General features: G+C 33.5%; 1 protein-coding gene and 1 non-coding gene across 2 annotated transcripts; one reads left to right on the forward strand and one right to left on the reverse strand.

Annotated features, from left to right (window-relative positions):
- Positions 1–4,057: 4,057 nt before the first annotated feature.
- On the reverse strand, positions 4,058–4,130 carry TRNAR-ACG (transfer RNA arginine (anticodon ACG)). Its single transcript has one exon. It is a non-coding gene; the product is annotated as a tRNA-Arg (tRNA).
- Positions 4,131–10,198: 6,068 nt separating this feature from the next.
- Positions 10,199–12,398, forward strand: LOC143541459 (uncharacterized; the record flags this gene model as incomplete). Its single annotated transcript, XM_077034286.1, has 10 exons — positions 10,199–10,315; positions 10,439–10,570; positions 10,688–10,992; positions 11,094–11,195; positions 11,269–11,385; positions 11,515–11,571; positions 11,655–11,721; positions 11,817–11,870; positions 11,976–12,050; positions 12,136–12,398. Coding segments are annotated over 10 exons (1,176 nt in total), but the record flags the coding sequence as incomplete, so codon positions are not given.
- Positions 12,399–13,394: the final 996 nt, after the last annotated feature.

The following is a 13,394-nucleotide window of genomic DNA, read 5'->3' on the forward strand; positions in this document are numbered from 1 at the left end:
AATGAAAAAAAAAACATATGTGTAAGAACTTAACATTATCTTCTAATGTTTTTTCATTCTTATACTCATGAAATAATTCTTTGTTTGAATATAGAGATTATATTATAAAAATAAAAAGAGTCACAAGAGTCTAAATGGTGCCACTGGTTAAGAAGCCATCATACTTTAAAACTAGGTCTTGGGTTTGAAACATGTTAACAGTGTTATACAATCACTAGTTTAGTTTAATTACAGATATGTATGCCGGCTTCTAGTCAAATGGTTATAAGAGCATCTCCGGCGGGCAACATTCCCCGATGTCCAGATCTACATGGCAAGCAAATGGACTTGGGATTAATGACAAGCATCGTTGTGGGGCTGAAGTCTGGTTGTACAGTTCGTGAAAGCAAACGACTTGTCACCTTGCTGGGTGGGCCATAACCATCGCCCTTTCATCCAAAATCATCAAACTCAAAAACGAAATACCATCGTCCATCGCAATTCCATTCCTTTGAAATCGAAACCCTAATCACTGATTCAACAAGATCCGTGTTTTCACCCAAATATCAACTTTTGTATTTAACCCGGAAATTCGTTATCAATATTAAGCATAAGAAAGAAGTTGAAACACTTACTTGATTTCCTCAAACGAATCAAAAACGACAGTCTTCGATCGGATTCTAAATCAAGTTTTGGTTGGAATGAAAATAGATGCAGGCACCGCTTTACTAAACCAAGAAGAAGATAAAGGGAAAACTTTATTATAAATATAAATATTATTTTAGTCTTGGAAGAAATAAACTAATAATAAAAAATCATTTTATATTTTGTTCAAGTCGTTGATTTACCACAAATTTATTATCTATTAATTTTTAAATTATATTATATTATTTAAGTGTATTTAATTTTTAAAATATCAACGTATTTATTTTTTAAAAGAAAAAAGCATTAATATATTGTAAAAGTAATTAAGTTATATATAAATTAAATATAAAGGTAGGTGATGATGTTGGTGTTTGTGAAGGTTTGTTGTTGTGGAAGAAAGTTGAGATTTTTAAAAAAAGTTTGAAATATGATATGACGCTGACGTGACGGTTTGTGAATATTTGTTGTTGTGGATGCTTTAGGTTCTGTAGTAAAGAAATATGTTAAAAATGAAAAAAATGAAAAGAACTACTTTCTATTTTTGGTATACTATATTTTCTATTTTTTATTTAATATGAAACGTAATCATTTTGAGTTCTATATATTAAGCATCCCCTCCTACTCCATGCTTCCAGGATCAATCTCATCCTCCTCCGCCGCCACCACTGCCGCCGTCCACCAGAAAATGAACTCCACCTCCGCCACCGGATTCAAACCACCAACCCCCACCACCAAACCCAAACCCGAACCACATTCAATTCAAACCAACTCTTAAAACTCCACCACCACTCACCGTCACCCAAAAACTCAACACCCTCGTATCCGAATTCAAGTCCTTAACCAAACCCATCGACAGGGTCAAACGCTTAATCCACTACGCAGCTCTGTTACCCGAATTCAACGAGTCAAACAGAACAGAATCCAACAGAGTCAATGGATGCACGGCTCAGGTGTGGTTAAAAGTGGACATGGATGTTGATGGGTCCATGAGGTTTATTGTGAACAGTGATTCGGAGATTACTAAAGGGTTTTGTTATTGTTTGGTTTGGTTGTTGGATGGTGCGGATCCTGTTGAGGTTGTGGAGGTTAAGGTTGATGATTTGGGGGACATTAATGTTGGGATACTGCCGGTTAAGGTTAGTAGTAGGGTGCATACGTGGTATAATGTGTTGATTGGCATGCAGAGAAGAACTAGAGATTTGGTTGTGGATAGTCATCATGCATATGGTTGTTCTTTGTTATAGTAGGAAGATGAATAATTTGATTGTTGAAAAAACCTAATTGATAATTCCATGTTTTAAGTGTGTAAAGTTTTTTCTTTTTAAATGTTTTTATGTTTTGTTGTGAGTTGTGACCAAATACATCGCACCGCCGTACTCTTCACTGCCGCCGGCCAAGTGCGCCCACACAGGAGAGAGATTGAGATTGTAAGCAGTGGCGAAGCTTGGACAAAAACGTCAGGGAGTCAAACTCAAATTGTACGGAAACTTTCATATACAAGAAGGGGGAGACTCAAATTTTAGGCCGAAAAAGGGTAAAAACTTACACTACGTATACAAATTTTCGAGCGAAAAACGGATTAATTTACACTAATACGCAAAATAATAGGAGGACCGGGACCACCCTGACCCTCAATAAGTTTCGCCCATGATTGTGAGAGGAGGTCAACCATCGGTGTCCGCCCATAGCAGGGCATTTGTTAGAAGGGTGTGCAAGCTGATGTGGCATTGAATTGGGAGGATGGGCACAGGGCACCTATCGGGTAGTCTCTGCTCATATTCATCTCGACTCTAACACAGGCACCTCATGACTCAACGAATTAACTCAGTTTTATTAACTTAATGTATATTTGTTCAATTAAAACCTTAAGTATCAAAATAAAAATAGTGTTGTTGACGTCTCTCAAATAGTATAGTTTCAAACGACATGTATACGAAGACATGAGTTAAATTATACTACTATACAAGCGACTTACTTAAGCTAAATCGGCCCGAGTGAAATAAACTCGAGCTATTATATGAACACATTCATTACTCGGAGATGAACATATATTGACTGTTATGAAAAATAATATGCGTTACAAAACAAAATAAGGTTCGTGGATTAAAATAAGAAAGGAATATGTGTCGGGTAAGTGATGGTGACGGAATCTAGAATATGCAACGATGATTTGGGCCTACAGAATCGTTGTTAGGATATCCAAGGCGGCTTTGTGGTGTGGCCGTGTGGGTTTCCCAAGGTAGTGGATTCTTGCATTTTTAAACATTCTGATATATAAATTTATATGAAAATATAATAGGTCAATTATTTTTTTGTCTTTACTGTTCATTAATAATACTTCATAATTGAAAAGAAAAGCTAAAATGAATAAATGATAACCTATTAGTTTATTTAATTTTAAATAATCTTTCACTTTAGATAGTTGGAGGTTCTTCAATGGAGAGAAGCGCACATCCATGTGGAGAGAATTGGAGGTGGCGTCCGGATTAAACAGTTTATATGATGTCTGGAATTTTGTTCGAGCGATCAGAGAGAAGGTAGGGGTCCCTCTTCCCTCACACACGTACACATAGTACATATATGGTATATGAGAGTACTTGGAAGTGGAAGTTGCATCGAGGAGAAAATTAGTGTTTTTAATAGATATGTAATAGATATGTTAAGAATGACATGAATACACGATAGCTGACTTGATATGTTTGTGAACGTTTGAAAATGGATGTGTCGAAGATGCTTAAGTAATTTTTAGTTTTAAATAAAGATAAATTAGCTTCGTATATCATTGATATTTATTAAAAGTTTTATATTAATATAAAATCAACTAATCCAAGAAATTTTCATAATAAAGATAAAATCAACTAGTAGAAACAAGACGCTTGGGCGACAACTGTAATCCATGTGTGTTCCAAATTTAGATGTGGATTATTAAGCCTAATAATAGAAGGATAAAATCAACTACTAGCTATACATTTTATAATTTATACGTTACTCATAAAAAAATTTCAAACCGTACCTTTACCGATATTAATATCAATGACAAACTACTAACTTCTACGGTTCCACCACTAGTCCACCATAAATTACAATATTATTTTGACTTAGCGTACAACATAAAAATGTGGACACACAACAACATTATAGCCGATGAAAACTTTAATAAGCCTAAAAGTCTCACTTGAAAACTTGATTGTGACCGAGTGATTATCCACCAACCCAATCACCATTCAAAGCCAACTTATGTTTGACAATCGGACCATATTACAAAATTTCAATCTATATAGAAACTTTGAAAAAAACCAAGCAAGTTAAGAGGCTGGTGTATCTTTCATTTATATATGTCACGCTAAATTAATTAATATCAAAGGTGGAAGTATTTATACAAATTATATTATATATGAATAAACATGTTAAAGCAATAAACCAAAAAAGAAAGCGACTTCGCTGGGGATCGAACCCAGAATCTCTGGTTTCGTAGACCAGCGCCTTATCCATTGGGCCACGGAGTCCTTTTGTTAACCAAGTTTCATTCTTTTTAAGTAAACTATAGGTAAGCCCATTCATGTGTTCAATATATATATTAATGTATACACTTATCTATAAGCTCAAAGTCATACCATTGGACTATAGCGATCGATCATATTTATTTTTTAGCATATCCTGGAAATCAAGATATGGGATCGCCATCGTGTAAAAGATACAAAGAACATTATACTAAATTTAATTTAACACACACTCAAAGTTTTACCTACAATTAGTGGCACTTGCACTGGCGGGCCCAAAATTCTTTTTCCCGGTGGTCGTCCTTTTTCGGTGTTCGTGTGGCTACCATAGAGATTTTTTGGTCAGATCCGGACACCAGAATATTTTTACCAGGTTGGCTCAAGTCATTGAAATCTTATAGGTTTTTTGAAAGTGTAAGGGTAACTAAATAACTATATTAGTTGTTATGACTTATGGTCTTATGACGTCCTAGACCATACAAGGCCCAATGAACCAGCCCATTTGAAGGAAATTAATTTGATTATTTTCTAAGGAGATGATGAGAAGGAACTAGGTTAAGGGATTATGTTGTAGTTTCTAGGGAGTTGAACTAACTGGAAGAAGGCTGTTCAAAAAGTTCGAGGCTCGGAGCTCGGGCTCGCTCGATAAAAGCTCGAATAATAATAGCTAAAAAACTTGATTTGAAACATCCTGAGATGCGCTGGCTCATTTTTGTAACCAAGCCAAAATCTACATAGGCTCGGCTTGTTGGCTCGATCTTAATTTCGTTTAACTTCAAAATCGAGTTAGATCCTTAGTTGAGTTGTCTAGTTTAATTTCGAGCCCAAGCTCGAAACTACCCTGGCTCGACTCATGAACAGCCGTAAACTGGAATGAGAATAGAAAACTTATAAATAAAACGAAAGAAGAAATTTCAGGATACGACACATAAGGTTTTAACTAGGGTCACGGTTTCATATCTTATGTGCTACATAAACATTCTTCGGTATTACAAACTATAATATAAAATAAACATACCATAACATATAACACCTTTAACTTTGACACTGTCTTATTAGTTATTACTACTACAATAAGTATGGAAATTTCCTATAGAGTTTTTTTGTATGGAAATTTCCTATAGAGTTTTTTTTTTCCATGAATTTCTTATACTAGTTGAAGTGTGAACATTAGTTATAACTTACAAGACAAGTACATGACCGCCATCTTTTGGAACGTGTAGAAGGGATAAAGGCCACGCTGCCTACTCTTATTTGTTTGATTTAACTTACATTCATGCATTTATTAGTTGACCTAGAATTATATTTTGTTAACCACTGGTCTACCCTATATATTTTATTCACACGTTTGTCTTAAAAATATTTTAGAAGTATTGAACTAAGACGATAAAACTTAAACACTTAAACCAATACTCTAGCAGTTGATTTGAACTAAGACGATAAAACTTAAACACTTAAACCAATACTCTAGCGATTGATTTGAACTAAGACGATAAAAAAAACACTGATTATTAATTTATAGAGACAGGGTACAAATAGGGGTATTCACGGTCCGGTTTTCGCGGTTTTTAGGTCAAACCATAAACCAAACCGTTAGTAACGGTTTTTGATTTTCGTAAACCAAAATCAAACCGTTGAACTCTTAAACTGAACTGTTTATAACGGTTTGGTTTCACGATTTGGGCTTGTTCGGTTTTTATACATAATGTCCAAAATAATTCATGATATGTTAATATTGTACAACTCATAATAATTTATATAATTTAACAAACAACTTATTTTTACTTTTTTAAAATCTCATTTAAAAAAAATAAAAGGTCAATTAAAGTTTCTTGCATTTTTTATTTGGGCTTAGCCCACTTTTTTTGTTTGCTATCAATATTTTGATACATATTTATAAGTTTTCATGTATATACGCATATATATAATACAAAATACTATATATGTCTAGTTATAAATTTATATACAAATATATACATTATTAAATATTAAAAAAATAAATATAAATAAATCATGCGGGCCGGTTCGGTTTTAAGCGGTCTGGTTTCGGTTCAAACCATAAACCAAACCGTTCACTACGGTTTGGAAATTTTCAAACCAACCGACTGAAAGCTAAGAAAACAAACCAACCTCGAAACCAAACCGATAGCCGGTTTAGGAGGTTTCGAACCGAACTATGAACACCTCTAGGTACAAATATCAATAGTTTCCGCCTATGTTTATGAGTTTTCACTAGGTTCCTGTTGACTCAAAATTAGTTGGTTTATTTGTTAAATTTTAAAGACAGAATTACAAATTTTGTCCTTTAAAAAAAGCCAAATTATGGTTCGTGTCATTTTCTTAGTTTCTTTGCAGGCGGTCTCCTTTAAACATTTTTTTTCTACATGTTATGTCCTTTACGCTAACTGGGTTAGAAAAACTCAGTTAAATACCCTCACGTGAGACGCATGTGAGGGCATTTTTGTCTTTTCGTCTATACTGCAACTTTATCATCTTCTTCTTTTTTATTTTGCAGATCTCATTTCACTCATTTTAAAAATCATTTCAACCACTAATTGCCATCAACACCATATTCGCCATCCACAGTCAAGCAATAAATAACCTTACCACTAATTGCCATCCACACCATATTCGCCATCCACAATGACACACTCCACGTCATGTCATAATCAAATACCACACCTATATGATAATTCTTAAAGTTAACCATTAAACCCCTTGTTCGATTTCATAACAAATGACTAAAAAAACAAACTCTCTATTACCACCTCGAAGTCTGCCATGAAATACCCAGAAATAAAAGATGAATTTCACATATCATGGATTCAAGCCATGAGTTCAAATCCGACGGGTTATAATGAACCGAATTGGAAACAATCTTAGACATATCGGAAGCCACGGCGGCGATGGAATTGAATGAATTCTGAAGCGGGGTGGGTAGGGTATGGTGGCCGGAGTGGTTGTGGTATGGTGATGGTGGTGGCGTAGAGAGAGAGAAAGAAGATAGAAAGGAGTGGAAGATGTTATAATTTTGCAGGTGTTGAATCAATGAATTGAATTGAATTGAAGATTGGAGAATTGGAATTAGGGTTCTTGTGTAGGTCACAAAATACCTCTTTTTTAGGGTTTTAATTTCTGATTTTTGAAATGATTTTTGAAATGAGTGAAATGAGATCTACAAAATGAGAAGAAGAAGATGAAGTTGCAGGTACAGACGAAAAGACAAAAATGCCCTCACATGCGTCTCACGTGAGGGAATTTAACTAAGTTTTTCTAACCCAGTTAGCGTAAAAAACATAACGTGTAGGAAAAAAATGTTTAAAGGACACCGCCTGCAAAGAAACTAAAAAAAGGACACGAACCATAATTTGACTTTTTTTAAATGAAAAAATTTGTAATTCAGTCAATTTTAAAACTCTCTTTTAAATTAGGTTTTTTTTCTCTACATGTAATAGTTGAAAGGACATATAAAATGAGAAATTCAGAATATATAATAATTTTTTGAAGGTTGAATAGTCGTTGACCGGTTTAACACGCCAAGACAATACAAAGAGGTTGTTGACCAAACCAGTTGCCATGTGGATTATTATCATTCATTATTTTATTCAAGCCTCCCTCCAATCATATTATAGTGTTTGGCCACGTGTCCAAATATTAAGTCCTAGTGGAATTATTCCCATTCCAAAATGCTGCCTTAGGAAAAGTCAAATCGCCATTCCTTTGACTTTTCGTTTGTTTCATCTAGTGGCGTTAAATGTTAATAGACCCATAATTTACGTCTTCGAGTTTTATATCTCATTCTTTGTATCACATTTTATCTATTGCTATCATGAAAATACATAAAATTAAGATTATCTTGTATAAATGTATTATATATGTGTGACACGTTTAATGCAAAATCAGTTTAAATAGATAAATGAGGTAAACAAGTAACCACTTGTTTGCCAGATATATAGATAATTTTATACCATAGAGAGAGTAATATATACGATTAAAAAGTCTTATATATCACATTTGTAATAAAAATAGATATAAGTGTATATATGTGGATATATCGATATATCCCAATGCAATCCACATTCCGTTTATATATTCTTGTTGCGAAGTTGAGATTCAGGTTAGAATTTTAAATACTTGTGATAGAAGTCATGTTAAACAAATCACATGGAAGGATGGTGTCAAAGCATTACTTTAACCAGTGAATATGCGTTTCTATTATTGATTTGCAAACAAACTTATTCGTGTGTCAAATTACTTTTACGTGTAGCATCGGGATTGTTGTTAACTTACCAAAAACAATCACATGTAACGTGACATAGGTGTAAATTTGAGCATAATTCTGTAATATCTTGTAGTACCAATCTTATTAATCTTATTGAAGTATCGATTATTGAAAATGTAAAATCGTTCAATTAAATTGATTAATTGTATAAAATAATTCAATTAATAGACCACTAAATGTTCGGTTAACCGGCCTCCAAACCTTCACTTCTAGATTTAGGGGTTGTTTGTTTACATCTGAATGGTTAAACATCCGATTCATTCAGACTTCAGACTGTTTGGTTACAAACAGAAAAACATCTAAATAGTTAAAATTAGGTCTGAATCATTCAGACTTACTGTTGTTGCTGAATGAGTCAGATGCTCATTCAGATCTGACTCATTTAGATCTGAATGAACCAAACAGCCCCTTAGCTTAAGTCGACCAATTTTAGTATATAGCCGAAATCTATAATAGTAAATTCTTTTACTAAATTTAACAATACTAATGTCTTAACACATATTAAATTTATAAATCCACTCCATTTCTTAATCTTTTGTTATAAACACAATAAACTTTTCATTAGATTACTATGTATTCGATTAACTTGGTACTAAACACGTACAATCATACATAACAGAAACTAAAACGGTTTTCAAAAACGCAAAAACCATCGTTAATCTAAAGAGAAGTATGTTAAGAAAAAGTATTATTATATTTTTTTGATTAACAACGAGGGAATATTTATATTTAACAATTATTTTTAAGGGTTAGTTTACCATCTATCACCTTATGAAAATCAAATACTTGAATTTAGGACCCCACTTAATAAGACTTAAAACTGCTTCTATTCACTTTCCATGTTGAAAGTTGAAACTGATGCAACAAAGTCTTCTTCTTCCCAAAAACCATCTTTTTATTTATACACAAAAAGCAACACAAACTCAATCATTCACAACACAAAACTCAAAGTTTTCCACAATCAAAGCAATAATATTCGTGACCCATAATTTCTTTTGCATAATATTATCAACCCCAAAAACTGTTTTCAGGTACTTTTTTCTAATAATAATAATAATAATTTTACTTTTTGGTTGTTATTAATAACAGAAAAGAGTGAATGGTTTTTATGTTTTAAGCAAATGATCACATAAAGTTTGTGTCTTTGCATGTAAGCAAGCAATCATATCATACATGTTAATATGTTATATGTTTTAATTTGAGTATTTGTATTTGACTCTAGGGATTAGTGTTTTATAAAAAAATGGTGTTGGGGATAATATGTATATCATGTTAATTTGGTAAAAGTAGGCACATGATTAGTTCAATAGCCTGTAACTCAAGTAACTTGTGGAGGAAATTGGGGATGAAGCACATGAATTTTATTTTTTATGGACATTTCATTTGGTCTTTTTTTTTTTTTTTTATGTGTGGAATTTTATTTTCTATAAGTACCTTTCAAATAATGAACAAAAGATGAAAAAGGTGCTAGCTTTATTCCTCTGTTTTTTCTGGGTATATCGAGTTTGTTTCGGTTTTGATTTAAAGTTGTAGTTTTGGTTGTTTAAAAGTATTAAATCAAGTTTTCTTGATGCTTTTGTTTTACAAGTTTTTTTTTGTTTTTTGTTTTTCAGGGTTTATAAAGAGAATGCAAAGCTGGTTTTGCAGATTAGTTTGTTTTTGTTAGAATGGATTTCGAAGGAATTAAACGAAAGGGAAACGCTAATCGAGGAAACGCTAATCGAAGGTTTGTATATACGTCGAATCTTTTTGGATATTTAATAGAACTAGTTTTATGTTTTATTAATTATGAAAAGATGCAACTTTCAGGAAATCAAATGAGTTTGCAAGGCTTCTTGCAACTATCTCACTTGGTATTCTTTTCGGTTTCTTCATCGGGTCATCATTTCCAGCTTTCTCACCATCAAAGGTACTACTTTTTTGACTCGTTACCCGACCCGACCTGCATTTTTGCCACCTATAGTTTAATCTTTAAAGTGTTACATTTACTTTTATAAATTATAACAAGATTTTTGTTGGTTAAATTTGATAGATCAAACTCATTCCTCCGATCGATACATACCTTTGGGATAAAAACTCAGGCCACTCGACACAAACTATATTAAACGTGATATCCGTCACACAGGATAATAGCTCAAAGGCTGCACATGGTGATCCATCAAAGGTATACAAATTTGCTTTTAGTCATCATTTTGTTGGTAAAGTTTATACTTTTTGAATTAAGATAGAATTTTAATGAAATGGGCTCTAAAAGTTTTGTGAAATGATAAAAATTATGCAGATTTGGGTCTCGTCTAATCCACGTGGTGCAGAAAGATTGCCTCCTGCTATTCTTGCAGTCGAGTCAGATTTCTTTCCTCGCAGATTGTTCGGTAAACCTAGCGAGGACATAACGATCAAACCAAAGTATCTCGTCACATTCACTGTCGGTCAGAATCAGAAACCTAACATTGATAAGGCAGTCAAGAAGTTTTCTGAGAATTTCACAATCCTTCTGTTTCATTATGACGGTAAAACAACCGAATGGGATGAATTTGAATGGTCAAAACGCGCCATTCATATAAGTGTAGCAAAACAAACAAAATGGTAACACATTTTCACTATCAAACTCTTTACACCTGTTAAATCCACTTCATGAGTTTGACTTTGACTTTGACTTTGTGAACGTTTACATTTTTGTTTTAAAGGTGGTATGCTAAAAGATTTCTACATCCGGATATTGTCGCGCCATATGACTACATATTTATCTGGGACGAAGATCTCGGGGTCGACCATTTTGATGCTGAAGAGTTAGTGTTTTTAGTGAATTCTTATTTATAAATTTCTTGAAGTTTTTTAATAATAATTTTTTTAATGTATCAGATATATTAAACTTGTGAGGAAGCATGGTTTGGAAATATCACAGCCAGGATTGGATCGTAGTAGTCGGGGTTTATCATGGCAAATGACCCGAAGACGTGGAGATCGTGAAGTTCATAAGTGTTATATTTTTTTTGGTTTTTAACAAAATAATATTGATTGTTGTTACTTGTTAGATTAAGTAACTAAAGATTGTTAAAGGTTATATCTTTTCACCTATGCTAATGTTAATATTAATGTTACTTGTAGAGAAACAGAGGAGAAACCGGGCTGGTGCAGTGACCCGCATTTGCCTCCATGTGCTGCGTATGTTCAATTTATTTTGTTGATGAATTTATAAATAAATAATGATTTAGTTATGATTCGAGAAACAATTAATTTGTCTACAGGTTTGTAGAGATTATGGCTCCGGTTTTTTCCCGAGAGGCTTGGCGTTGCGTGTGGCATTTAATCCAGGTATAAGATGTTATTAGAAATGGCAAAATGGTCAAAATGTTAATTTTGCTATTTTTTCAAAATTTTAACTTTTTACCAACAATTAATAAATGCAGAATGACTTGGTTCATGGATGGGGTCTTGATTTTGCTCTCCAGAAATGTGTTGAGGTATTTAACCGTCTCTCGTTTAATCTAATCTTGCCATTTTTTGAAAAAAAAAACGTGAAGCTAACCGGTTATACATTATTTGTTTATATAAAATTTGTGACATAGCCTGCACATGAAAAGATTGGAGTTGTTGATGCACAATGGATAGTTCATCAAGGCCTACCTTCACTCGGAAATCAGGTAAAAACAATTTCCAGTTTTGCCCTTGTGAGGTTTGTGATTCTTAGTTTTAGTATGGACTAACCTCTAATTGTTTTGTTTGTAGGGTCAAGGAGAAAATGGGAAACAACCATGGCAAGGGGTGAGGCAAAGATGTCAAAGCGAGTGGAAAATGTTTCGTGAGCGTGTGTCGAATGCTGATAACGAATATTATAAGTCAATCGGGGTTGACCCGTCGAATTTTACAACACATTAGCGAGAAACTTAACTAAATCTATTGCCATAATATCTCATTGTGATTATTCAGATGTAAACAGTTATAGAGCTAGATGTTTATAGTTTCTTACCTTATGATTTAAGAGGCGAATAATAATAATTTTAATATAACATTCCTTATTCACTTCCAATGCGTTTCGATACATAAGTAGTAAAGAAGAACGTACATCATACACACACGTTATTAAATAAAAGGTAACTTGAGCTACCGTCAAGCTACTAAACACACTTATTCTTATATTCTTGTTTCATAGCTCGATGCTTATTCGTTATCAAGGCTCTTTACGGTCCAAGTTGTGTTCTGATGACCATAGTTGACGCCATTTGCATAACCGTTATTCCCATGGTAATAACTCTCATATGGCCCATTGTTTGGAAGTATGGTAGTAACTTGACCACCCGTTGGGGGGTATGTGGCTCCATTAATGCCATGGTAGGCTTGGTAACCACTGCCCGTGGACCAACCGGCTTGGTGGTGCTGGGAGTATGGAGTCGTGTGGCTGCAACCGTTTTGGTTACTACCACTAGACACTTGGTAAGTTGAATAACTTTGTTGTTCGGACGAAGAACACGGGCAACGACAACGTTCGGCCCGGAGAGCCATTGTATTAAAATACAAAGTTTTTTTAAAAAGTTAATTTGTTGTGGTTGTGATGCTTATTTTGGTGCTCTTATTATATATAGGGGTTTTGATGATTCCATCTTATCAAAAATGATCATGTATTCCAATATTGGCATCAATAATTGTTAAGCATAGCATCTTGTCTCATGTCACTTCATAAACAAGCATTTATTCTCATTTTTTGACTAACAACTTTTAAAAGTAATCCCATTTTGTTTATTTATTTTTTGAATTATAATAATAAGATTCGTAAACCTTATTGTGTTTGGGCTAGAATAAAAATGGGTATGTTATTATGATTTTTCATTTGCAAGAAAGGCCCATGATCCATCTCTCTTTTAATCTGACCCAACAAGTTTTATAATCAGACCACACCTAGAGATGCAAAAAAAAAAAAAAAAAAAAACGGTTTGGAACTGGTTCACTGCAAACCGATCGAACTGGTTTGACAAAAAAAAACCAGTTTC

The sequence above is a fragment of the Bidens hawaiensis genome, unplaced genomic scaffold, assembly GCF_021521415.1.
Source record: "Bidens hawaiensis isolate Kalapana, Puna unplaced genomic scaffold, B.hawaiensis_p1.1 tig00000820_1, whole genome shotgun sequence".
NCBI lineage: Eukaryota > Viridiplantae > Streptophyta > Magnoliopsida > Asterales > Asteraceae > Bidens > Bidens hawaiensis.